The 27576-nt window shown below is 40.5% G+C and overlaps 2 protein-coding genes across 5 annotated transcripts; both read left to right on the top strand.

The window, feature by feature from the left end:
• Positions 1–464: 464 nt before the first annotated feature.
• On the top strand, positions 465–7190 carry LOC142389858 (calcium-independent phospholipase A2-gamma-like). 2 transcript variants are annotated; one of them, XM_075475038.1, is made up of 9 exons: positions 465–661; positions 1634–3119; positions 3218–3370; positions 3454–3611; positions 4299–4393; positions 4488–4659; positions 4782–4839; positions 4942–5136; positions 5526–7190. In XM_075475038.1, exons 2-9 carry the CDS (start codon positions 1710–1712, stop codon positions 5982–5984), a joined length of 2700 nt encoding a protein of 899 aa, XP_075331153.1. In that variant the 5' UTR covers positions 465–661; positions 1634–1709; the 3' UTR covers positions 5985–7190. The 2 variants fall into 2 exon arrangements, with proteins under 2 accessions (XP_075331153.1, XP_075331154.1); XM_075475039.1 differs by having other exon boundaries at positions 465–657.
• Positions 7191–7252: 62 nt separating this feature from the next.
• Positions 7253–27345, top strand: nfascb (neurofascin homolog (chicken) b). 3 transcript variants are annotated; one of them, XM_075475036.1, is made up of 28 exons: positions 7253–7902; positions 12788–12939; positions 13688–13820; positions 13913–14018; positions 14128–14318; positions 14725–14847; positions 14956–15174; positions 15496–15607; positions 15782–15969; positions 16054–16185; positions 16272–16415; positions 17329–17440; positions 17540–17703; positions 17805–17952; positions 18076–18200; positions 18979–19080; positions 19186–19383; positions 20988–21058; positions 21194–21416; positions 21971–22086; positions 23124–23334; positions 23459–23581; positions 23823–23996; positions 24080–24211; positions 24516–24585; positions 25714–25725; positions 25929–25964; positions 26082–27345. In XM_075475036.1, exons 3-28 carry the CDS (start codon positions 13745–13747, stop codon positions 26311–26313), a joined length of 3540 nt encoding a protein of 1179 aa, XP_075331151.1. In that variant the 5' UTR covers positions 7253–7902; positions 12788–12939; positions 13688–13744; the 3' UTR covers positions 26314–27345. The 3 variants fall into 3 exon arrangements, with proteins under 3 accessions (XP_075331151.1, XP_075331150.1, XP_075331149.1); XM_075475035.1 differs by lacking the exons at positions 25714–25725; positions 25929–25964; positions 26082–27345 and having other exon boundaries at positions 12887–12939; positions 24516–24714; XM_075475034.1 differs by lacking the exons at positions 12788–12939; positions 25714–25725; positions 25929–25964; positions 26082–27345 and having other exon boundaries at positions 24516–24714.
• Positions 27346–27576: the final 231 nt, after the last annotated feature.

Here is a 27576-nt window from a genome sequence, read left to right on the forward strand (position 1 = left end):
AAGTGATAAAGTGGAATAATTGTGTTTTATTCAAGTTTCTTTTTTTAATGTTGTTGAATGGTGAGTTAGACTATAAACCCTCTTTTCTCTGGATTTCCAGTAAAGTAGCTGGTCGTTCACATTCTTTTCACCGTGAAGATGGCGAGGCAACGGGGTCACAACGTTCGATTTTATTTTACGATATGATCTTCACTTTGTAAAAAAAACACAGACTTGTGTGTCGTCTGTATCCTATGCCCCTGATTGCTTGGACACAGATTCCAAGAATTGAAGTTCTGGGGATGAACACCTCCCTTTCTGGAAGGGAGGTGTTTTTGTGCGAGGTGTTCTATGACGCACAACCGAACATCAGCTCACAGACGGCTCACTAATTTTAGACTTGTGTCTGTAAGTAGTGACGGCACATGACTTTAGGCCTGTGTGGTCTTTATGATCATTGGCCAAGCTGGATACACCCCCCACCCCCACATTCTAATTCCTCGACAGAAGACGCACTCCCGCCTCCAGACCAACCAATTCAATTAAAGTCCAGAGTGTCACATATATACATTAGAAATAGTGCCTCTGACAGTTTGTCCAATGTGTTGCCCTTGATTTTCGAGGACCGGAAATTTGCTGGAAGAGGACTCGTGAAGACGGAGGATCACATGTAATGTTGTAGGTAAATCCTTTGTGTGTGCTTTGAATACACTTTCTGTGAAGGTTGAAGGGCTTTAGGCTGCTTTGGATCCTGAGCTTACCCTCACTACACAAGAAAACGAGTATAGCTGGTATTTGACTGATGCATAGCAAAGCTGTCTGAGTTACCAAGGTCAAAGTTGTTTATGTTGTCAAACTGCATCCATAGAAGTGTAGAGACAGTACAAAGTTATTACACTGTAATGATAATAACATTAAAGATTATAAAGAATAAGCATTGATTATTGATAATAGAATAATGATTATTAATTAGCATTACTAATAATTTTTTAATGTTAATCGTTGTATCTAAGCATTGCAATTGTAGCTATGACCTACATTCAAAATATTATCATGTTTTGCAATTTATGTCCAAATGGACATGCATTTGTACTGAGGTTCACAGCCTGCAGTGCTACGACATGGGCTATTGTGAATATAAAGTGTGCACGCACTCCGATCAGCTGACTGTAAAAGCGTGCTGCACGCTGTGGTTTGTTTATAGCAGTGAGAGTGTGCCTCAGCTCGGAACAGATGCACTGCAGAGCTATAGAGGCACTAAAGTTTTGAAGTTCAAGTTGGCACACCTCGAGTTTGATTTCGGTGGTAAACAGTTTTCATATGTTGCCGTGCTCTGCCGGTTAGTTGAAAGTAAGGTCAGCCTGTCACCTGAGATTCTGACTTATTGAAGAGCTCCATCTGCTGATCCCTTGATTCATCGACGATATTACTTTTATACAGTACATAAACAGATGTATTTTTATACATACATAGAGTTGTACTTAAGGGGGAAAATATGAACTAATTGTTTATTAACTTTCCAGCATTTTATTCAAGAAACTTGTGTTCCTGCATTAGCTTGTGTATCTGTCCAGTATTATCTAATGGCTGACAAATGTGTTCAATTGTGCTCTTGTGAATTTTCATCAGTTGTTTTTTATGTGGATTTGAACAGGTTCTTGTGGAACATGCTGTCTGCTATCTAAATCAATGGACAAGATCTAAGTGCTGCTCTCCCCATCGGACCAAACATGGGCCGCTACCTTAGCTCCGCCATATGTTCAAGTGCAGTGAAAAGGACTTTGAAATCGTACTGCAGGATTAGGTTTGCAATGAGACTTCTCACAAGAGGTCGTTCTCTGGCCAGAGAGCCGCTCTGCTTGGACTCAAACAGGCATTCACAGCTGCCGTCTCCTCATCTTTTGAGATTTGAATGCGCTTTTAAAAATTTAAAGCACAGTGATACAAGCTTTTCCTCTTCCCACTTCTTAAGAAACTTTACCAAAGAAGCGAGACACTTCCACAGTGTGCGTTTTTATTCATCCTCAGATAGAGATGCTTTCAAAGCTGAAGCTCCAGTTGGGATTTTTGATGAGGCTCTGAACAGTTTTCATTTGAGTTCACTGGGAGGGCATCTCGGCCAGTCATTTAATCAGCTATCCTGGCACATTAATGTTTATTTCAAGAGAAAAAATGTCGTTGCACTCACTGAAAATGCCAGTTTTATTGTCACAGCTCCAGAGTATCTCGGTCGGTCACCGAGACGTAGGCACAGTCAACGGTCAGCCACAGATCAAAATATGTCCACGAGCAAAGGAACTACACAGTCCCTGAAAAGCCAAGGCAAACAGGAAAACTCAGATAAAAGTACTTCTAAAAAGGAAATGTCTGGACTGCAACTATTTCACATCAGCTCTTTGACGACAAGATTCGGTGAAAGCTACAGTTATGTTGCTAATCACATCAACTCAGTGTTCTCTCAGCAAAATGCAACAGTTCAAAAGCAGGAAAGTTTTGAAACCCTGTCTTCCACCAGAGGAGCAGCCAGGAAGCAGAGGAGGAAAAAAATACTAAATACCGTTGAACCGTCTGAAGTCAAATTAAATGGAGAACAGACAACAGAGAAACCCAGCAACATCTCCAGCAGCTGGGAGGAGGGATACCTTCATTTCGCGAGACACATCAATAAATACTTTGGTGCTAAGGTCACAGAGGAAGCTGAGAAGAAGAGAGAGGAACTTTCTGTGCAAAAGAACACCAACAAGAAATACTTCTCACCGCAATCTACCTCACAAACTCACAGTACAAGGTCACAACTAAAGCAAGAACCAATCAGTCCTGAAACTGGAGGCCTTTTCCACGGCAGCTTGGATACCACTAACTTTGGGGAAAACTATTACCAGACATCCAGTCATATCAATCAGTATTTCAAGAGTCAAAGTGGACCGAACGTTGACACTGATAGAGATACACTGACAGAGATGGACCCCAGAACTCTGAAGTCTACTGAGAGATTGAAGACTATATCGTTTAAAGACCTACTTCACCGCCCTACAAGTGCCATTCCAGATCTGCTGGGGTCTTTTCTAAAAATGGGCACCATGTCCCAAACCACAAAAGCCAACACTGTGAGCTCACCACATGCAAAATTACACAAGAGGGTGAGTTGAGGTTATAGTTTCAATAACATCTCATTGATAACAACATGGTAATTTGGTCGTTTTAAATTGCTACAAACATTCTGGTCTCGTGTTTTCAGCTCGCCTTGAGTCACAGGCAGGCAGAGGAAGCGACCCGTGGATTGATTATCAGTCTGGCACTGGCTTCATCTCTCGAAGCTTTGACTGCCTGCGTAGAGGCGCTCAATGAACATCTTATACGCTACCCTTCATGCAAAGCTTTAATCTGGCAGGTCTGTTGGAAATCTATTTAGGAATCTCGTTTACATATATTTGAAAAACTTCATCAGATATTCAAAGATGCTCTCGCTCCCAGGAGAAAGCTGCAGTCATGTTGTTGAGACAGCGGCGAGCCTACAGGCACGACCAGGGACTTCAGGCTGCCTTGAGGGAAGCCTTGGCTCTGATTGGTTATGTGGATCCAGTCAAGGGTCGTGGCATTAGAGTGCTCTCAATCGATGGTGGCGGCACAAGGTAATTAATTGCAAGAAAGCTGATTAATGAATAACGATGCATTCTTCAGCCCAGAACTCTGTTTAAAGCTACACTTGAGAATTTGTCCATATTTTTGTTCTCTTGCTCCCCCTGACATTGTAGTACGTTTCACTGTCGTAAAAACAAAACTAATCTTTCTTGGAGCCCTGCAAATGTACAGCCATATACATACATTTGTTGTCTTGTTATAGAGTCCACAAAAACACCATCAAAGGCCCAGAAAAAAATGTGGTGTGAAATGTGATATCTCAGCCCCCGGTCACTCCAGGGCAGTTTCAGGCCCAGGAATGTGCATAACAAAGGTCATCGTACTTCAAAACAAGACAGAAGCAGATAGTTTTAAGGTGCACAAGCTTATCAAGCATTGCTTTTAAGCTTTAATTGATTATCGGGGGGGGGGGATGTTTGATTTATACTAAGTTCGGCTTCTTGAACTTAACAACTCACCGCCCACATGATTTCAAGGGGAAACTTCCAGTAAATGTTACATTCTTCTGTATGTAGTTCTACAGATAATGTTGTCAGGCATCTATCATAAAAATCTGAGTCTCTCTATGTAAAAACAATCACTGTTTTTCCTCAGTATACAATCTATTCCTATTATTTTTTTTCCCCTTCAAATGTTTTCCTTAATTCTATAGTATTTTCTGTCCTTTCATTCTCCAGAGGTGTGGTGCCTCTGCAGCTCCTAAAGCTGCTGGAAGATGAGACTGGCAAAAAGATTCACCAGCTGTTCGATTACATCTGTGGAGTGAGCACAGGTGACAAACAACGAACTGAGCCTCACATCTTACTGGTTGTTGGTCTGAATCTTTATGCTTATCTCCTGCTTTTGTCTCTACGTCTGCTTACTAGGAGCCGTTCTAGCCTTCATGTTGGGTCTGGCCCGCTTTCCTCTAGAGGAGTGTGTTGACATGTATCGTCGGTTTGGCTCTGAAGTTTTCCGGCAAAACCCAGTGGTTGGAACTGTGAAGATGGGCTGGAGTCATTCTTATTATAACACTGAAACCTGGGAGAGAATACTACAGTACGAACAGAATAGATTCCAACTCTAATCATTTGCTTGAGTGAAATGAGTGAATATCATTATGTTAATGAGACAGGAATGAAGTCTGCTCTGAATATATGTGCTGTTTTGATCCTATCCAGGGAGAAGCTGGGTACTCAGATACTTATTAAAACAGCCAGAGATGAGTTGAGTCCTAAGGTAATGGCACTAAACTTTTTCCAAGATTTTATACTTGTCTTAACCACCAACAGCTTTATTTACAAAGGTAGCCTACAACAGCATTTGTTGGGATTTCCTCAGGTTTCAGCTGTCAGTGCAGTGGTGAATTGGGGTACCAGTCCTAAGGCCTTTGTCTTTCGCAACTATAACCATAAACCAGGCTCCCTCAGCCGCTACGCAGGAGGCTCAGGCTACCAGATGTGGCAGGCAGTGCGGGCATCATCAGCTGCCCCCGGGTACTTCCAGGAGTTCCCCTTCCAAAGTGACATTCATCAGGTTGGAGACTAAAGTTGCCCCTCATTTAAGATTTTTAGTAGAAGAGTCACATTCATACTGGTGTTTTTTCTTCTGTTTTTAGGATTAGATCATGTGAAAACAACAGAAAAAAAACAGTGAATCAGCTTCACTGAGCTTTTTTAAAGTTCTAGCTTATTGTTTGGCTGTCTGGACATCCATATGTTACTATCTTGGTTTGCTACCACTGTGTTGATTTGGGAACTGATTAGAGAATCAAATAACACGATCACTTATAAAGCGCCTGAGTTGGATAGCATACATAGAAAGATCTGAATGAGGACGATGAAAAGACTTTTTCTTTTTTCTCTGTCACAAATTCTATCGTAAGTCTGTGGGTTTACTTCTCATACTGCACTGTGTCACTATAGGACGGAGGACTTATTCTGAACAACCCCTGTGCCTTGGCTGTCCACGAGAGTCGTTTGTTGTGGCCGAATCAGCACTTCCAGTGTGTGCTGTCTCTTGGCACTGGTCGCTACGACAGCGCTAAGAGAGGACCGGCCACCTCCACAAGCCTGAGAGCCAAAATCAGCAATCTGATCTGCAGTGCCACCGACACAGAGGGGGTCCACACCCTGTTGGACGAATTGATGGCCCCGGATGTCTACTTCCGCTTCAACCCCATGCTGAGCGCAGGGGTGTCCCTGGATGAGAACCGACCAGGTGCCCTAAACCAGATGCAGAGGGACACTCAGAACTATCTGGAGAGGAACCGACTGAAGCTGGCCAGGCTCTGTTTGGTGCTGGGGGCAGAGCGTTCCTCTGTTGGCAGAGCTAAGGACTGGATGAGTGAGAGGGCCTGGGAGATGAAGCAGAGACTGATGTGAGCCGGTGAAATGTAGCATGTTAACACATGGATGCATAAATGCACACTTATATGTACTATAGAAATGACAGAAAAACTTAAGGGCAAACCGATCCCAGAAACAACATCAACAACAACAAAAAATTATTGTTGCAGATTTAAAGCCTTGTCCACACCAAGATAGATATTTTGCAAATTCATATGCGCGTTCGTCCACATGTGCTTTTGGTCTTTTTTTGGGGGGGTGTATTTTCAAAAATGCTTTCAAATTTTCTTAATTTTTTTCTTTTTATAAAAAGTACTCACACAATACACTAAAGGATTTGGGTGTCTCAGCCATCTTCCCTCTTGCCCACTATTGCCTTCTGTAACGACCATGCTCTAGAAACCGTAACAGCACCGGCTCCCTATATTCCAGTTTTTCAAATTTTTTCCTCGGCTTCCATCCCTTCATACTGTCACGTCACTTTGAACAGCAACTCTGCTTCATCGCCCGTCCACACAAACAAATCGCATTTGTCTTTTGGCCTCGCCATTGAACAAGCTACCGTTTTGATGCTGAAGTTTTTGCCAAAGGCGTATCAGCTCACTAGCTCACTCAGAATGTTCTTCTCTCGAATATTGAATCCACAATGTAGAGGTGGCCATCTACTGGCGTGATTATTACCAGAATTTGTGAGCATTTCTTTTTCTTTCCTTTTTCAAACCGAGGGCAAAACATCCATTTGAAAGCGTAGTTGAAGCCAAAACCTTTTGTCTCTGCCATCTGCTCGTAAAAGTCACCTTTTTAAAAGATTTCATTGCTGCTCACGTCTTCTTTATATGAGATGAAACGACTTCTTTTGAAGTCAACATAAGACAACGTTCACAGAAAAACACAAGCTGACAGATGCTGAGACATTGGTGCATCACTGCAGAGATCAAAGGTATTGTGTTATATGGTGTCCATGTGATTTTGACCAGTCCCTCTAATGTGTGACTAAGACAAGTCACACATGTTGATGAAATAAGCACTTTGTATAAAAAGTTTAGTTTCTTGTTATCATGTGGCATAATTCATTATGCATATTTATACAGGTAATTGTATTTGAATGGATCAAGATTGCACTGTAAAATAAGCTCTAATATATGCTTCCCTGTGACATCATAGTTGATTTTGTTTACTTTTGTGCTACCGAGCATTTTGCTAATATTTATTTTTAATAAATAGATATTTTTTGGGACTCTTGATTGTCTCCTTTTTTTTTTTTCTTATGATTTCTATCTTTCTTCAACTCAATTAATAAATCACTGCGGCAATTAGGAGCCATTCGGTCACTTGAATGTGAGGGGTTAAATCCCCCCATGTGTCTAGAAGCTGCGCCCTCCCTGACCACAACAGACTGACTCTGTTCTAGACAGAAACGCTTTGTGTGTTCGTGCCAGCCAGAGTGAAGATGCAAGGTCACTGACCCACCCCCTGTCCAACACGCTGAAAATCAGAAACAGTGCACATGAGGAAGTCCAAAGATTCTTTGACACCCCCCCCCAAAAAAAAACCCAAACAACTTTAAATTATTCACCTTGACACTCACCGGATGACACTTCTCTGCCAACTAGCGTGTGACATGGAAGTTCCGCTTAACTTAACCCCCCCCCCAACAGTGGCGATGACGTTATACTCATGTGTGGATTTCACAATGGATTTATTATCACAGTCTGTCGGGCCCCTGTTTGCCAGGCGTGTGACCAAAGCCAGGGACAGTCAACCCAATGGTCCACATGAGCCTCTGTTATCTGGCTGTATCACCTGTCTCAGGATGGTAGAGTGAAAATAATAAGACTAAAAGCAGATGCTGCGAGAAGGGGGGATCTCAATGTGGAGATGAGAAGATGAGAAGAAGGTAGGCGTCGAATTTTCAGTGCAAGGACTATAAAAAGAGAACAAAGAGCTAAAAAAGGTAGGAACCCCCCCCCCCCTAACATTCATCAAATGTACCTTTTTGGGCTTATTTTTTTCAGAAGTTTCTGCATTTAAAGTACACGATATGTGAACATTTTCGAAGTGGCCTGGCGAAGGAGTGCTTTGCTTCTTGCAGCTGCCGTTGAAGATAGGCATCAATGGGAGAGAAGGCTTTGATGATGTCATAGTCTGAAATGAAAAGTTGGGCTGGTCCACCTCTATATCAGCAGATATTCTTGAGAGTTACCACCACATTATGCAGCTTCCACTCTTGTAAGATGACTGACGTAGATCAGCAACACTGTCAGTGATGTGGCAATGAAGTTAAAGTGACAACTGAGACGTGTACTCAATTTTATATAAATTGATTAACTCATTGTTGGTATATTATGAAATTTACTTTAAATCCAGGGTGTGCTTTCATAGCAGAAGATGGCTCTTTGTTGAAGCATTTATGAATATCAATATTAGTGTGCTCAATATGGCCCGCACTGAAATGGCCGTGTAGCTTAGGGATGGATCATCAAACAATTTGGAATGGATATCCATAATACCCTGAGAATTAGTCTGTATGACTTTGATGAGCCTCTTGCTTTTTCTTAAGTTAGGGCTGATGGCACGTTGAGTTTTATTGCTAAAATCTCATTTCCAATAAAGTAAGGATACAAACAATATCAATATACAACAATTTGCAAATAATTCAGCTGAATAAAATGTAAAGGCAACATATCAAATGTTCAAACTGAGATATTTCATTGTTTTTTCTTTTTAATTCATACTTCTTTTGACTTTTATATATGTTGGGACAGAAAATTATGCTTCCCACTGTGTTGCATCGCCTTCTTTTTCAACACTTGAAGTTTTTCAGGAACTGTTCTATTGTTGTAGATCTGAAAGTCAAATGTTTTTTGCCATTCTTTCTTGATATACAAACCCAATACCGAAAAAGTTGTGGACGCCGTGGAAAATGTGAATAAAAACAGAATCCAACGATAATCATATGTCATAAACCAGCATTTCATTCAAACATGTGAAGTGCTGAAAGTGAGGCATTTAATCGTTCTTTTTTTTTTTTTTTTTTAGAAAGCATTAGCTTGTCTTGAATTTGATGGCAACAACACTGGCATGCAAAGGCAGGAAAATGAAGTGGTACTAAAAAGAAACAGCTGGAGGAACATGTTGAAACTAATTAGGTTAATTGACAGCAGGTCAGTAAACGTGATTGGGTATAAAACAGACACCTGAGAGAAACAGAAGCTCTGAGAATGATGGGCAGAGCTTCAGCAATGTGAAAGAACCGCATGTACAAGTTGAGGAGCAATTTCAGAGTGACATTCCTCAATATCAAATTGAAAACAGGTTGAATAGTCTATCAACAACAGTACATATCGCAATCAAAAGATTTCAATGATGATGTCCGTGATCTTCGGGCCCTCAGCTGGAACTGCATTAGAAATGAGCATGATTCAACATTTAGTATGATTTCCATTTTCCATTATGAATAGAATATTGTTTTCGAAAATTCGAAAATTGATGCTGATTCTGTTTTTATTCATATTTTGCAAAAAGTGGGGATGGGAGCCCAATGGTTTAGGGCCTCTTTAGCTGTTTTTTTTTTTTTTATAACAAACTAAATGTTTTCAATTATGTATCAAGGACAATTTAGCATTTCTGTATTTCTATATTTCTAGGCATTTTGAGTTAATTTGGGAAATTACTCATCACCAAAGTATTAGCAGTACCCTGAGAAACCTCAGCCTCTCGGATGCTGTTATCTATTTCATACATTACCCAATTTCGGTAGTCTTCAGTTTGCAAACTTTTTGAAAGATGCTAAAAATTAGCATACAAATGTTTTCATAGTACTGAAATGTTTTTCAATTGAGAAAACTCTCATAGTCTAACTAATGGATGGCCATGCAGATTTTGAACACATAATCATAATTTAGTTGCACCTATTTTTTAGTGTTTAGAAAGTATCAAATGGACTGCAATCAGATTTGGCACACACACACACACACACACTCACGTTCCTCACGTGATGATATGTAATAACCTTGATGATCTTTTAGCCTTTGCTCTGGTACTCTTTACTTTTCTTCAGAATAAATAATGTTCTATACAATATGAGCTCAGAATAAAGCGCTTGGATTTTTACAAGCTAAATTATGATGGATTGCATGATAAACTACACATTGCACCAGCCATCTGAACAGCTTATCTGAACATGGAGCGTTTATTTAAGATCCCCGATAAATTCAGAAATTAGACGTACAGTTTACACGTGCACATACATCTATTTTTCTTCATATTTCTATCCATTTGATGATGATGATACTTTATTGCCAGATAAATCTGAAATTAGCTTTGTATCGCAGCAGCTCCCTTCGTAGCATCTTTCACACACACATACACTAAAAGAAAAAAACACATTCAAAACGTTTCAGCGTGCAATTTGGCTGCAACTGAGACTTTTATTCAGTGTTAGAACTGATTGTCCCACAAAAGATTGTTTCAATCTAACCTTATTGAACTGTGGAACCCTGTTTCTTCAGTTTAATAGTAAGAATTTGGATTCGCTATTTAGAACATGATTGGGATCAGAAACAGTGTTATTGCCTATGTTTAACATATTCCTAAGATTAGGAGATACATAAAGTTCCTGCAATGGTTGACCTACAAGTTATGAACAGATCTTTGCTTGGTCATCTTGACTGTAAAGTAAACCTAGACACATCTGTGAGCCTTAACACTACGTGCTTCTGGGATGCCGGTGAGCTCAGCTGGTGGAGCAGGCGTCCCACAGTAGCTGAAGCTCCTCGACGCAGCTCTCATTTCCTGTCAAGCAATTTTCCAAAAAAAAGGCCTCTAGTACTGAAAAAATAGTGCTTTTGACTCATTTTGAAGAACATTGACTTTTGTCGTACACATTCCCGGGCTTTAAAGTGCTGTAGCGTGCGCGGTGGCTGAGATACCACAGTCCATGACTTAAGTTTCCAGCCCCACACCACATAGTTTTGCTTTATGGTCATTTGACATTTTTGGTGGCTTTTGATGGCATCTTCAACATGACAACAACCGTACGTATGGGTGTGCATGTTTGGCGGTGACATCCCAAAACTGTAGGGCGGGGCCAAAGAGCGAGAAATGATCTGGTGTTACTGTTAAACTAGTGGTACTATGTTTTTTTTTAACACTATAAAATAAAACATAAATAAAACAAAAAAAAAAACAGAAGAAGAATCTGTTTACTCGCCCCAAAAGATGTCAGAGTGACGAAAATGAATTCTTTGCTTTGTGTTCATGGAAACAATTTCAGTATAATCTTACCAGCATAACAGATGGTCTATAACTACACCCATGTACTTATATGAAAATACATGCCTGATTTTCCCTTTGTGAATAAGAACAGGTGCTTTAAAAGAGGCCAAATATAATGCAATTTTGAGATAAGCTGAGGCCAGTTTGTCAAACCCTAAAGTCACTGTTCAGTGTTGTGAGACAATATGGTGGTGATGTAATCAAGTCGAGCGTCCTGTTCAGCAGACGTTTCTCTCCATCCTTATCTTGCACTCCCCCTCGATACAGTTACGTCAAAATGCAAATGATAGGTGCTGAACAGGGAGCTTGTTTGGTTGAACACTCCGTCTCGCATGCCATCTGCTCTCAGCCGAGCCCCCGGCACTCGTGCCAGAGGAGACCCGCAATCACAGAGATCTTTTTGTCGTCACCGAGCTGGCTCAATCCACCTCTGTGCCTCTTCACTGTGCAATCTGGTGCATGGCACTGATCACTGCTCACTTCCAGGCCTGCCACAGTCCGATGTATAGGGGGAAAAACTCCATTCTGATAGCCAAGAATACCAGCATACTCCATCTGGTTTTGTGGGCAATGTGAGGCGAGGCGAGTCAAGTTGTGTTTCAGATGTTGTGACGTAGAAAGGGAACAGGACCAGACCACAGAGAGCACCGGCTGCAGCCATAATGATTTTTATCCCAATTACAACTTCAATTTTGTCAAGAGGTTGATGTGCCACCTCATTTTACACTTTCTTCCTTCCAAGCTATTGTTTAGCCCAGAGAGTGCTTCTCTGTATATGCAGCACCATGTGAATGCCTGGAAGCCTACACAGGTCAGCACTCTGTCAGCACGCCTTGAGATGGCTTTTGTCTAACACTTGGCATAGTTTCTAGAAAAGAAAACTCCTTCTTCCTCCTGTAGGATTTTCTCAATTGGAATGGTAATGAGTTCCTTTTTCTCCTTTCCCACTCATGTAAATAACTGTACTGGAAACTCAGTTTCAAAAAGTGAAGAAGTTGTGGTTATGGTGGCTTTTTTTCTTTCTTTTTTTTTAAACTTAAAGGAATAAAAACATGGGAGTTATCTGGAAGTTTCCAGCCTTTGTTGGCATATCATGTGACTTGAGAATTGCTGCATGTAAAATTCATATGACAGAAACAAACATTGCTTTCATAGTCTGCTGCCCAGATCTCCCCAGCCCACATTTTGATGTCGTCAAAACCAACAAGAACGCAAACCGCACAGAATTGAAGTTGTTTTGTGTTCTGCTCACACTGAACCAGGTCTAAGCAAACATTTCTTTGGCTATGATAAAGAAAAATCAGTCAAAAGGGCAATACACAAACTAATATAAATTCCTCCCCCATTTGTTGGTTTAGTATATCCAAACACTTATTTCCAGGAACTTCAGTGTGTGTATATGATGGAGATGTTCAGAATTATGAGAGCAAAGCCAGAACAGTGAAGTGGGTGATGTGTAGGTGTTGTATGGTGCTCATTCATTATTCATGAGATGGGTGGGCAGAGTGTAAGTGGCAGCGACAGACAGAAGCTCAATTACTAATGTGTATCAACTCGTCTAGGGTTCTTGACCTGATATTTGAAGGACTGAGGCATTTATGGCTGTACTGCACAAACAAGAATAATTTCCTGGGATAAGTAATTGGATTATTGATGCACAGGGGAGGACAGAGATGGGGAGGAGAGAGTCCTGATTTGACTTTACATGAGAGAGGTAGGTTCCCATAACTTTTTGTTTTCATCAAAGTAACATGATGTGTGATTCTTTACATATTAAGGGCAAAATATTTTGATTAGGCATCTAATGAAATTCTTGATTTAATCTATCAAATAAATGCTTTAAAACTGTCGTATATACTGTACCACTGTTTATTTTTGATAGGCATTAAGTTAAGGCTGATTAAATTAAGGCTGAATCTATGTAACTATAGATATAGCGTATAAATTACTGCACCTAAGTACAATTATTGTTGTAAGTAAATCCACAATCATCTTGGTGTTACCATACAAACTATGCTTCCCACATTATATTCCATTTGAACAATATCTTATTGCTTTACACTGACCTGACAGGGTATGATAAACCTTACCTTACTATGAAATTAAAGTTTAATGTTAAGGTCTTTTGTTATCTGATGTTCAATATGACAATATAGTGACGTGCAAAGATGCCAAACTATCGAACATTTCACCAAATGAAAGAAAATGGTTCACTAGGCAGAAATGTATTCTTTCCTTTATATCCCTATCCCAACAACTATCTCACAACTAACAACTATAATTAACTAGCGAGTGAAAAGCAAAATGCTCCATACAGTTGACACACTTGCATCAGTAATAATAAAACATTTCAAATCCAATGCAAACAAAGGAATTTTTCCATTTCTTTCATTTTCCATTGTTTTACATTCATGAATTTTGACTAAGCTTAGTAATTTGCCAAGTCTGTTTTCTTCATTTAGTGTGATCAAATTACAATTGGTGGCCAAAATCCTGACTGGACTAAATGAGCTGTAACAATGAGGACACTGGGTGGACCGGGGCTGCTGTTATTTCTATGGCAGAGTGTTTGGACTTTGGACATTCCTCTGGAAAGTGAGTCTGTAACCTCAGATGTGTTTCTTGCTGTAAATGTATTATCTTTTCAGATAAATTGTGAGCTCTTTTTTTTATTTCTCCGCCTGCAGCCAGACAACCCCCAACTATTATAAAGCAGTCCATGAAGGAGCATATTGTGGACCCCAAAGACACAATGGTCATAGAGTGTGAAGCCAAAGGCAACCCTCATCCTATGTAAGATCTGCAGCAGCACACTGAAGAGATTTATTCAAAGTAACATCCTAATTGCGAGTCTTGACAGTTCTTTTTTTTTTTTTTTTCTGTCTTTTGCTCAATTGTGAAGTTTCTCATGGAGGCGCAATGGGAAGTATTTCAATGTGGCACGTGACTCGCAGGTCTCAATGCGCAGACGCTCAGGGACTCTAGATATCTATGGACGGAACTATCCAGAACAGTATGAAGCAGAGTATCAGTGCATTGCCTCCAATGAATATGGATCTGCATACTCCCACAAGATCACACTGCAGCTGTACAGTAAGTCTGGGACTGTTGAAGACTGAAATGTTTGTGTCCACAGGTAAAAGAAGATCCAAATGTGATCAGCATGTGCAGTGTGTGACTGTTGATGTGGGAACTACTTTCAATGCAATATCTGTGAAATCTTAGTGACCTGCTTTTAGGAACCCAAGGAGTGAAATATATTCTTTTCTGCAGTTTGTTTGATAGAAATTGTTTATTACTTAGAAAGATTTGGAACTTAGAAATATCCCCATGAGTGATATGAATATTTCTGCCTCCGGCCCATAAAGTGATTTAATTTAACTCAGCTTATCGGCATTACTCATTTTCACATAACAAAATCTTTTTTTTTTTGAAAACTGCCATTAAGAAAAAACTTGACTTTGATGCTCAGTATTTATGTATTTATTACTTTGTGCAGGAGCTCCAGTGTGGCCTCGAGAGATTCTTGAGCCTGTGGTGGTCAGTGCTGGCTTCCCTCTGGTCCTGTCATGTGACCCTCCACCTGGCCCACCTAAACCTGATACCTACTGGATGTCCAGCTGTAGGTGTCCATTATACATCAGTGGGCTTGAAGACTAAAGTCTGGGGTCAATGACTGTTGCATCCTTTGAAAGATCTTGACTTTGTTTTTGTTTTTTTTGTTTTTCAGGCTCTTATGCAAGACCTTTCAACTGGCCTGTTCAGACCGCCTTTCCCACCATGCAGCCTGTGCGGCAGGACCGCAGGGTTTCAATGGGAGTCAATGGTGATCTGTTTTTCTCTAATGTGCTGTTTAATGACTCAGCTGTTGATTACTGCTGTAATGCGCGCTTCCCTTACAAGAATGCCATCCAGCAGAAGATGCCTGTGGTTGTGAAGGTGCTTACAAGTGAGTAACTTAATTATCGTGATATCAGTGTGAGCAAACAGATGTGTTGGTGTTTTATATTCCTGAGGTTTTGTGGCGCTCTTACTTACCAGCTGGTGCTGTTTCATAAACTGTTTTAATCTCATCTCAGGGCAATACCCTAAAAAGCTTTGTCACTGTTTTCCTCCAATTAAACTGACAAAGCATGCAGACTTTCTGCTCTGCTGAAGTTTTTCATTTGATGAGTTTATTGGTTTTATATTGCATAGAGAGTGTTTGTTAGTCAAATAATTGAGGTGTGTGTGTGACTGGTGTGCTCTGATTTCCTGGTTTCCTCTGCAGCTCGTGCAGTGGCAGAGGCTGCCCCCACCTGGCTGTCTCCCACAGGCTCGTCCAGCTCCAAACTGGTCCTACAAGGGGAAGAGCTGCTCCTGGAGTGTATAGCCGCAGGACTGTGAGTGTAAAACAAGACTGCAAGTGACAGCTGTGGGACTTTTGTGTCTTTATTTCTTTTGTTAACTCTCAATCATAATAATGTTCCTTGCTCATTTTCTGATCAGCACGAGAATTTTCATAAAAAAATTTCATAAAAGTCTTTCAGTAAAAAGCCTTGTTTATCATCATCAAGGCCAACTCCTCATATTACCTGGATTAAGGACGGAGAGGAGCTAGCAGTCACATCACGCATGAAAGTAAAGAACTTCAACAAGATGATTCAAATCCCAAAGGCCACTTTTGAAGATGCAGGAGAGTACGTCTGCACTGCTAAAAACAGGATAGGCAACATTGAGCACACAATAACCGTCAGGGTCAAAGGTGAGATATTTAGAAGCATACAGTGCAGTATTTTAGTGTTTTGCTGCACAATAGTTTTCAAACTAATGTACTCTGATTTGACAGCGGCCCCTTTCTGGTTGGAAAAGCCCAGGGATTTGATCTTGGCCCCTGAGGAAAACGGACGGTTGGTGTGTCGCTCTGATGGAGCTCCTCGTCCCACTATCAGCTGGTTCATTAACGGGGAACCAATTGAGGGTAGGTTTTTTGGAGGTCTTGTTTACAAGCTGTAAAATTCGAATTAGTTCTGGCCCCATGTTTCATTCCTTGTGTGATATTTCCAGATGCTACACCGCAGGAAAACAGACAGCTGTCTGGAGAAACAATAACCTTCCGCAGCGTGACTGCTTCCAACAATGCTGTTTATCAGTGCAATGCCTCCAATCAGTATGGGTACCTACTGGCTAATGCATTTGTCAATGTGCTTCGTAAGTTACCATTTTGTCATTTACAGTAAACAATATTGTTTTTGTTAAGCGATTTTGATAATCAAAAATGAAAAGAAAAAGCATTTGTCAGGCATATATCGAGCACTCTTCATTTTGTTGTTCTCAGTAAAATTGAATTCTTTCCACAGAATCTACTGCATGCATTTACATTCACTGCTGCACCATTCTTTTGAACACACACTTGAGGGAGCCATTTGCTAGAACTGTTTCTCTCAAAGCTGAATGAAGCTGATGCATCCCAATTATCTAGTTTCCCAGCTTCCCGCCCATTTTTCTTTTCCCTTGTTTTCATGAAAGCCCACACTAGACAACAATACACGTCTACCTTATTTTCTTCAAGTAGAAATTGGTAGTGCTGAACTTAAATTGTAGATTTGATGAGCGAAAACTGTCCTCGTATGGACTTGCATGTGCAGCATGTTAATCCGAACCTCGGCTGGTTCCTTCTGTGTGGAGGTTGCATGCGGTCTGGGGGCTCTGGGTTACTTTGAGAGTGAAAGACATGCGTGTTAGGTCTATTTCTGATAGATGTCAGAGTGTGCAAGGATGCCTGCCTCTGTGTTATAGGGAGTACAAAGATATATAAAGTATAGATGGCTGTACATGTACATATGAAAAATAGATCTACTTTGATGATATTGGTAACCTAAAAAAAAAAGGACAACATTGAATACAACTTTAATTTCAAGGGTAAAACAAAAGCTAATCCATCCGTGGCGTGATCAGACTTTATATTTTTGTTGCTCTAAAATCACTCTGTAACTCAAAAGTAAGAAGTCGGCAGTCCCCCTTCACCCACGTAGTATTGCTCAGCTCATTAGAGAGAACACCAAAGGCATGGTGAAATTAAACATTCTTTGACTGATGTTGTGGGTCTTTTTCATTCTTCTAGATGCAACTCCACGTATTCTCGGGCCCAGGAATGAACTCGTCAAAGTGATAGAGGGGAGTCGTGCCTTTTTAGACTGCCGCTACTTTGGTTCTCCCGTGCCGGAGCTGAGATGGTAAGATCACGGTGTATGAGACTCCCACATGCAGTGAGTTCAGAAAACAAATCTCTAGTGTGTGTGTGTCAGTGTATGTTTATGGGCTCTTTAACACAGGTCCAAATATGGGCAAGGAAATCTTGAAGGAAGTCGTTTTAAGACCCACAGTAACGGGACCTTAGAGATCAAACGCATACAAATAGAGGAGCAGGGAACTTACTTGTGTGTGATCAGCAACATCGCCGGAAGAGATGAGAATCAAGTCCGAGTAGAGGTCAAAGGTCACGATCACAGTAGTCCATTTTGAAGATCTTTGAGTCACAAATATTTTCTATAGGTATTTTTTTCAAATAATCATTTTTGACTCGTCTGTTCTTCTCAGAGCCAATTTTGATCGTAACAAGACCACAAAGTATGAAAGTGATGCGTGGAAGTGATGTGCGCCTTGAGTGTGGTGTGAAAGCAGATGCCACCACTCCCGTCACAACGACGTGGATAAAAAACAAAAAGCAAGTCAGTCTTGGCTGGAGGTAGGAATTTTGGTAAATTTCCTGAATACCTAAAAAGTGTGTTAATCAAATTTCCTGTCTTGCAGATACATCTTTTGTTTCAGTGTGATCAGTTGACCCCCCCCCCCTCTCTCTCTTCTTCAGAGTCTCTCTGGATGAATCAAATCTGGTCGTTACTAATGTCAACAGAGGTGATGAGGGCAATTATACATGTGTCATCAAGAGTGAGCTGGACCAGAAGTCTGCCTCAGCACACCTAATGGTGATGGGTATGGCCCAATTAAAATGAAAGGGACATTTAGATGCTGTTTACACATACCCGGGTATTTTGATAAACGAAGACCTTTCCCTTCGTTTGTGCCTTTCGTTTATACACAAACAGAGTTTTTCCCTCCGAAAACGAAGCCTAAAAAAAAACTCCGGCAAAAGTGGAGATTTTTTAAAAACTCTGTTTAGTGTTTGTGTATAAACTGGTTGAAAGAGACAAAAACGGAGTTTTTGAGGAGTTGTCGTCATAGTACAGAGCCCCGCCCCTATCCGCCATGTTGGCAGGATGCTAGCGTGAAAACGCCATTCTCTCCGTCCATTGTTTATCTGGAAAGCATGGAGGTACTAGCAGCATTTCTGTTGTTGAGAGCTATACTCGTTTGTGTGATTTTGAAAATTACAGTCATACAATGTATTGACCAACAAAGACGCATTAGGGCTCGGAGGCAGAAGAAGCTTAGCTTTAGCTTTTTTTTGCAGTTCTTCCTGTCAGCAGTTCTCTATTAGGCTTCTGATTGGCTTGTGTGGAATTCTCATTGTTCTAACACTGCCACCGTCAGGCTTGGCGTAATTTAACAGCTCTTGATAGCGTATTTATGCTGATCAATGTAGACGTGTTTTTTTTTTTAAACGGGGCTGTGTGCACCTAGTTTTTTTTTTTAAACGAAGGTTAGAAAATATGCGTTTATCAAAATACCCGGGTATGTGTAAACAGCACCTTAATCTATCATACAGAATGCTTGGCTTTTCAGTTGTTCACATATTTTTCTCCATTTGTAGACCGTCCCAATCCTCCCACTGACTTGCAGCTGTCGGATCCCTATGAACGTAGTGTGCGACTCAGCTGGGTTCCTGGAGACAGCAGCCACAGTCCCATAACAGGTGAAAATCTATTAAATTAGTAAACTCACAGACAGAAAAACTCGACGTTTTGCTTGTTAGTAATTAAAAGTATTTTTTGTGTCTGCATTTTCTGCTTTCTGACAGAGTATTTAGTGCAATATGATGACGATGACTGGTTACCTGGAAAGTGGAGAAACCTGTCTACGTACCCAGGGAACCTCAATTCAGTCATTTTGCACCTCACGCCTTTCACCTACTACGAGTTCAGGGTCATCGCAATAAATGAGCTCGGAGCCAGTCGTCCCAGTCGTCCATCTGTGCGCTTTCAGACCAGCGGCGCACGTAGGTTTGGTGCTAATGAAAACCCATTTGTTGTCAGACAGCGAGTTCTAAGAAAGTGAAGAGACAAAACTGCTTCACATTCCTAATGATTATTCATCGATTCGTTCTTGCAAAGAGTGAGATGAGAAAACTGATCTGGCAGGAGATGGTTTTTCATAGAGCAGCTTGAAGACTTGAGGCAATGAGAAACAGTTAGGTTGGCTTCGTAAAAGACAAAAGAAATCTTCCTCCACAACAAACTCACAAATACTGTTTTATCAGTAAAAAAAATGTGCAAATTAGGTTTGTCAAATGGGATTTTTAATGTCAGATACACACAAGACCAAGAGGGGAGGCTTACATCATGAAATGGTTTATGCTGGTGCAACTCGTGTTGGTTTTCTACCACTCTTTCACTCAAAGTTTGCAACGAGAAAGCAAATGTTGAACAACAGTTTCTTTTTCTGACACTATTGCAACACAGAAAAGGGGGAAGAGGTTAGAGTAGACAATTACATCTTTTCATCTTTTTACATGGACCAACAGAGCTTTGAATACCAGAAAATAGCTGCAGGCAGAGTAGCGGTTGTTGTATTAGCATTAGAAGCATACCTGATTCTGTTACAGCCTGGTTTATATTAGTCGTTCTACTGGGACATGGTTTTGTAGAAAATTAGTGTGCCATGTAAACACATACCGAGTGGACCAATCACAGTTGCTACAGTCTCTGCTGATGCCAAATATATTTCTGGGAAGGTGTGAGGGCAGAGTACATGCCGACACCGTAGGTGTGGATCCGATGTGAAGCACAAGATTTGCTGCAGGTTACAAGTTAATCAGCAAAGATTCCAGAAAGTCACTGTGCTCAGCTACATCACGTTCTCTTAGAATCACATGAAATAACTACAACCTCTTTAACACTGCATTAAGTGGTAGCAATTTGCTGAGGTTACATTATTATGTGCTGAATTTCTTGTGTGGACACGGTGGCATCAAGGCCAACGGAAGATCAATAAGTAGCTTTGTTGACATGGACTTTTGGAATTTGTTGGACAAAAATCCATATTTGCAGCTAGGAGGTGTGGTACGGTGTGCTGGTGCAAGACCAGCTGGTACTGTTTTTTTCTTCCTCTTCAGGATTATTATTTTCTTGCTTTATAATCCAGCATATTTTTAAATCATTGCCAAGTTGTCAGGTTTCTCTGTGGCTGTTGTTTGCGTTAAGGAAAAACTTTACAGAGGGCATTCAGGGTGTGTTGGTTGGCATTCATCATCCAGATAACCAAGACACTGAAAGACAAGCTTATTTTTTATTGTGACAAGTTGGACTTTTAATGCATTATGTGCTTCTACCGTGCTAGAGTGAAAAGTTGTCTCCTACAATCTGGTTTAACACCCAGTACATGATGTGGGAGAGTTATATTAATCAATACACTTATAAGTTCCAGGAGAAGTGTTTGTTTACCCTTAAAAAAAAGCAAGGATGGCTTAGTTTTAGGATAAGATAAGTTAATGCCAAGTGGATCCAGCTCAATACATTTGGTCTAGAATAAATATACTTTGTAAAATCAGGAACAATTCCTTCATATCACGGATCATACCTCTCTGCTGTTTTCTCTGCACAGCCCCAGATGTCATCCCAAAGAATGTGAAAGGAGTGGGTACATGGAGAAATAACATGGAAATCAGCTGGGAGGTAACTAGGACTGGCACAAAGCTGTAAAACTATTTGTCCTCAGAATTTGACTGTTATTGAAAGTCTCTGATGGATTGCTTTCTATCACAAATCTATCACAATACATGTCACTGCTGCTGATTGCTGTGCTTTTAGCCCCTGACCTACAGAGAGTGGAACGGACCACACTTGAAGTATCTGGTGTGGTGGAAAAGGAAAGATTCCCGAGAGGAGTGGAAGAATGCAACCACAAAGTGGCTGAAGTACTACATCTATGATGCAGATACCTTCACGCCTTATGAGCTCAAAGTTCAGGCTGTCAACGACTTTGGGCTGGGACCAGAGTCACCTGTTGTCACTGGTTATTCTGGAGAAGACCGTGAGTACCTCAATTCGTTGCATCGTGCTGGTAAACGGGAATTTGGCAGAAATAAAAACACGAAAGGAATGATCAAGCCACTAAAACAGGTTGAGTGCATCTCACAAAAATCTGCTTGATCTCCACTCCTCTCCACTTTCTGTTATAAATATGTTAATGTGAGACCTCATTTTGTTTCACATCATTTCAGCCATCATTGCCTCCAAATGTCCCTATTTTGTTTTCTTACTTTCTGTTCTTGCTTAGAATTGCCAAACAGTAGTTATAAAACATTATCTGCTTATCATTTCAACTGGGAAAAAGGTGTGAGAGAAAAATATCTGAAATTGTACACTGAGACCCAAGTTTAACACGTTATTTAAACATCTGCCAATGCTACATGTGTTCCATAGGGTTCAGATATGGCAACGTAAAGTTAATGCAATTTTAACACATTGCAGATCATCTATTGAGCCTATGTGTGCATCACGTGTCATACTGTTGTATTTGTATTCATTTTGGGGGGCAAGTTGCTCATACAAAGACAAAGTATTGTGCTGTCTCTGTTTTTTCAGGTCCAATGATTGCACCCCTGAACCTGAGAGTGTCTGACATTGAGAGCACGCAGGTTACTGTGCACTGGGACCCAGTGGCACGAGAATCAATTATGGGAGAACTAAAAGAATATAAGGTGTGTCTGCTGGGGCCTCAACACAAGATAATGCATGATCATAAACAATAAAAACCAACGGCACTTTACTGGGAGTGTCTGCTGGTAATAATGACTAACCGTAGCAGTAAGTTTCAATCGATGTAAGAGAAACTGGGAAAGCTGAGAGAACGGCTGACCACACTGTGAACACAAGCTGGTTGACATATAACTCCACCTAAAACATTCGATCATTTGTGAAATTGATATGAAACATTCTATTTTTTCTGTCAATTCAAGAGGCAACAAACCCACCCAGGGGACCCGTGTGGCTCTCCCGTCAGGACAGTACTTTTGAAACTTTACTGTGCATCTGATTAGTTTTCCCTCACCTTAACTTTTACTTCACTTGCTGTTTGGATAGGTTAGGCACCTAAACAACTCTGTTCGCTTTTGGCATTAAAAAGTTCATGGTTAGGGTTAAGACTGCCACCTTATCAGCACATCCCGTTTTGTGGAATACGCAAGAACACAAAAATGGTACAGATACAAAAGAGACCACAGAGAGAAAATACAAAAATGACAGAAGTTAATCAAATGAACAGCAAAACAGCAATTGACTATTATTGTTAGCCTATTCTGTTATGTTAGACAGTCTGCTTAATTAACTACTGTTTCTACTATTTGTTTTCATTTAAATACTGTATCTTAACATTTTGGACAGATTTGATGGGGCATTTGTCTATGTATCTCAAAATATATCACCAATATTTTTTACAGGATATTCAATTGTTTATTTTTCATGTTCTTTAAAAAGAGTAATCTCTGTGTTTTATTATGAGAAACATTTGTTTGTAGGTCTGTATAATGTGGTTGTGTAAACGTATACATAACTCGTTATATGGATTTTTATTTTTCAAATGAATTTTTGATGTGATAATGGAGTCTGTGCATGAAGATCTTCGACTTGAATGACAACATCTCAAGGCTGAAGTGTATTCAAGTGTTGAACAAAAACATTCCAGTGCTCATTGGGCAGACGAGCAGATCTGAAGAGTGCGCCACTTGTCAACTCTTAGGTCTACTATTGGAGGGACAGCAGCCAGCTGAGATGGCTGTGGGTCAACAGAGGTATGAAGTCTACAGTGTTTCCAAACGATGATCCAGACCCTTCTGGTGTCCTCGCCGGGCTTATTCCGTACAGCAACTACAAGATGTACATAGTGGTGGCAAACAATCGATACGAAGGACCGCCCAGCAATAATATACACTTCTCAACACCTGAAGGAGGTGAGAAAAGTAACAAATTTGCCAAAGAAACAATAATCTTAGATTATAAAAGGTGAGCAAGTCACAAATCTGTGTATTCCCGGGAGGCTTACATGTATGATCTCTCTTGTGTTTTTGTCTCTAGTACCATCTGTTCCCAAATCCTTCAGGATCCAACAGCGACATCTGGACAGTATTTATGTTGACTGGGACATGCCAGCAGAGCCCAACGGTATCATCACAGGGTACTCCCTCAAGTACCAGACAGGTATTCCTGCACAAAAAAATGTAATCACAGTCATTTCCACAATCCATTATCAAGTATGAGCATAATAACACTCTTGAATACACGTTCTAAGACCACAATACCCCTCAAGTATCTTCTCAAGTATCTTCTCAAGTTAGTAATAAACACTTGTTTAGCCACTCTCTGAGCAGGGAAGTACTCAATTACTCACTCTACCAGCATTAAGAGATCAAGTGCACTGAAATTTCTGTTCTCTCCACAGTGAATACCACCAGGGGAGAGGAGATGAGAGCTGAGGAGCTCCCACCTAATGTAACAACCTTCTCGATCCGCCGATATGACCGCTACACACGTTACAGATTCTCCGTGGCAGCACGAACTCGGCTTGGACTAGGGGAATGGCATACGGAAGAGTCCCCCCACTACACCACAGAAAGTAAATTACTACTTCCTCAATACATTAATACAATTGCTGCTGAGAAGGTGTTGTCTTTAATGTTTTGTACTTGTGTGTGTCAGCGTACGCTCAGGACCAGGTGGACATCTCCACTCAGGGCTGGTTCATTGGGATAATGTGTGCTGTGGCTCTCATCGTGCTCATCCTTCTCATAGTGTGCTTCATCAAGAGGAGCCGAGGGGGGAAATACCCAGGTACACAGATGACTCCTGGCTACAGTTGCAGAGCAATAACTGTCGAGGTCTTCTGACAATAAATCAATGGCTTAAAAGCATGTTGAAGATTTTAGATTTTAGACAAAGAAGACATTCGTAGCCATCATGTCAGGTTATAATTAAATGTGAGATTTTGTAAATCCGTTACGTCGCACATTTAATTAATTAATTGACTAATCAATTAATTAATTAAATAACTCCAAGTAACTGATGACACTAGATGACACTGACAATATAATGTTCTCCTGCTATGATTTAACGAAGTAGCTTTTTGCAATTTCAGTGCGGGAGAAAAAGGACATTTCATTGGAGCCGGTGGATGAAAAAGATCAGGAGGGGTCATTTGATTATCGGTAAGCATCACAACTAACATCTGTCAGAAAATAAACAGCTGTCAGAAAGATAAATTCACACACACACACACACACACACACACACACACACACACACACACACACACACACACACACACATAATCGATATAGTGCTGCTAAATAAAGGAATTCATTCAATTGAAAACTTTTTTTACAAAAATCCTGTTTTCAAATTTACTTTCCAATGTGTTTTCAGTTTATATAACTGCACAGCAATAGTCCTAAACTGCAAAGAAGCCCTCACGTTCTCTGTAACACTTTACCATAATGTGAATGTTGACTATACTCTAACAACAGTGGCCATTTGCTCTGTTCCTGTGCATCAATGAAAGTTACCCTGTGGAGTTGTAAACCCAATGTCCTTCCTCATAAAACATTTGCACAGTTGATTTCTATTTTTTATAACAAAATCAGGTTCGCCATGATATCACATTGCAACCAAAGACTGTACAAATACTTTGACTGTCGCCATCTTCGATTCAAATTGAACATTTGCCACTGTCTTTTTTGTACGACCTGTTATTGCAGTGACAATAACGTGCATCATGCTACATGCCACTGTAGCCTCATAGAAAGGTTCCTGGTTTGAATCATGTCTGGAGCCTTTCCATGTAGAGTTTGTTTTCCACACGCCAGCATGAGTTCTCTCTTGGCACTTCAGCTTCCTCCAATCATTTAAAAACGTGCATGTTAGGTTGTCAGGTGGTTCTTCGTTGACTCTAGGACTTGGACTTGCGGCCTGTCCAGGGTGTACCATGCCTCTCGCCCTTGGCAGCTGGGATAGGCTCCACCTTAAGTTGGATCAATCAGATATACAAAATTATTCAATTCTGCGTGCTCGTGTGTGTGTAAAATTGTCACAACTGCAATACCAACTGATAAATTCATTGACACTACTGGTGGTTAATAATTCCACAGGGTAGCTTTAATGTGGGTCCAGTTTTAGCGCAATGCTGCACAGGTACAAATCAAATCAGACTTTTGACCTTGTTTTTGATAACCCTGTGATCAAACTTGAATTAATTTAAGTTTTTACTCTACCTTTTCTTTCTAAACCCTTCTCCTCCAAATCCTCCTCCCTGTTCTTTTTGCACTGAACCATTCAAGGTCCCTTGAAAGGTATGAAAAGGCTAAACATTGATGCGTTGACATTTCAGCTGAACATTTTTTTAACACATGCTACGGATTTTTGGGGCTGCAAATAGAATATTTAGTTTTATTTTTACATAAATATAATGGTATCAACATGAGTTGGTTGTTAATGAATGATCTGTGATCCCTCTTCATACGCTGATCACAAATGGAATGTTTTTACATTTCAGGATAGCACGAGTCACCACTCTGCCCTATCCTCGGAGGTATGTAAATCAGTACTGTACTGTGAATAAGAAGGGATGAAATCATCATCTTTTGCATTTTTTGACAGGGACTAAATATACTCCTAACATTGTATTTTTATTTATTCATTTTGTAAGAGAGGAGGAAAGGGGGCTTCAAAGAGCCCAGCCATCTGTGGAAGCAATGATGAAGCGCTCAGACAGCGATGACAGTCTGGTGGAATATGGAGAAGGAGGGGAGATACCATTCAATGAAGACGGCTCATTCATCGGCCAGTACACGGGAACCAGGAGAGATGTCAGAGAATTGGACTTTGGTGGAAGTCTTGAGCTGCATTCACCAATGAATACTATTTATTCCCTGGCCTAAAGATCAAAATTCTAATTCCCTCCCTTCTTCTTCAGCTCAGCTCTTTGACATAAACACTTCACTGTGCTTGTACTCTCCGCACTGAATTGTGGACCTGGAGGAACTGAAGCTTTGTGACTTTTTTCAGGTTGGCATGAGGACTGTTGGAGACAGAGCTGCTATTATAGCCCTCCTTATTCTTAAGGACTACTCAGCTTTCATGCACATAAAGAGGAAAACACAAAAGTTGGGATCGTCTTTCTGAAGATATGTTTTGAAAAGCTTATCTGACAAAAGGAGGATATGTCTTGTGTTTTGTACATCATATGTCCACAGATTATACCTTCACATTTGTTTAATGTTTAATTATCCTGACAATGGACAGACATTGGCTGTGCATTACAAGAGGCAGAGGAGGGTCCGTTTATCATGTTGATAAGAGCAGTCGCAAGACCAACTTACAAGCTGTAATTGCATGTTTTTGTTTCCTTCTAGTTCTAATAATCATATTCATTTCATTTTTCAATGTTTACTTTTTAAAAAAAAAAAAAAAAAAAACCTTGGCACACCACTCTCCCACTATTGGTGAGCCTATCCTTTTATTTAGACCGCCTCCTGAACCGTAAAGAATAACGGGCTCTCTGATGTGCATTCCTCTGCTAAGCCCAGTGCCTTCCCACAACTTTAAAGAAAGTCATCCAGATCTGCAAAATCCATTGGACTTTTTTTTTTTTCTTTGCCTCACCATCCAGTTTCATTAAATTTAGTATAGTCTTGCTTTGTGGGGGGACTATAAGTCAAACCATTTGGGGAATCAGCAAGCATCATCAAATCAGCTGTCAAATCAGAAGTATCTTATGACCTGGTCTCCTAATTTCACTCACAGTTGGGATAATTAATCTTTATGTAACAGTGTTTGTTTGACTCTTAACACCAGCTGTGTATTAGGACAGTTGTGTCTTAATTTGAATAAAGTCAAAGTATTTATATCAAGATTGTTTAATATTATACTGAATGTTGAATTCAGCCACTCGCACTCCTAATTTCAATAAAATCACCCGGGATGGATTCTTTTATTCTAATTATTCTTTTGATATAAACGGATGAGCCGAATGATTTATTCCACCACCCTAAAATTGTGCAGGCCCACTCCCAAGCTGCCTAAACAGCTTTGACTTTGACTTTGAGGACTGTCAAATAGTCACATTACCTCCTAGTTTAATTGTAAGCACTTTTCCTTGACCTTGACGGAAGACTTAATGGGGTTTGAGAAAAGATAAAAGG

Source organism: Odontesthes bonariensis, chromosome 10 (assembly GCF_027942865.1).
Source record: "Odontesthes bonariensis isolate fOdoBon6 chromosome 10, fOdoBon6.hap1, whole genome shotgun sequence".
In the NCBI taxonomy this organism is placed as follows: domain Eukaryota; kingdom Metazoa; phylum Chordata; class Actinopteri; order Atheriniformes; family Atherinopsidae; genus Odontesthes; species Odontesthes bonariensis.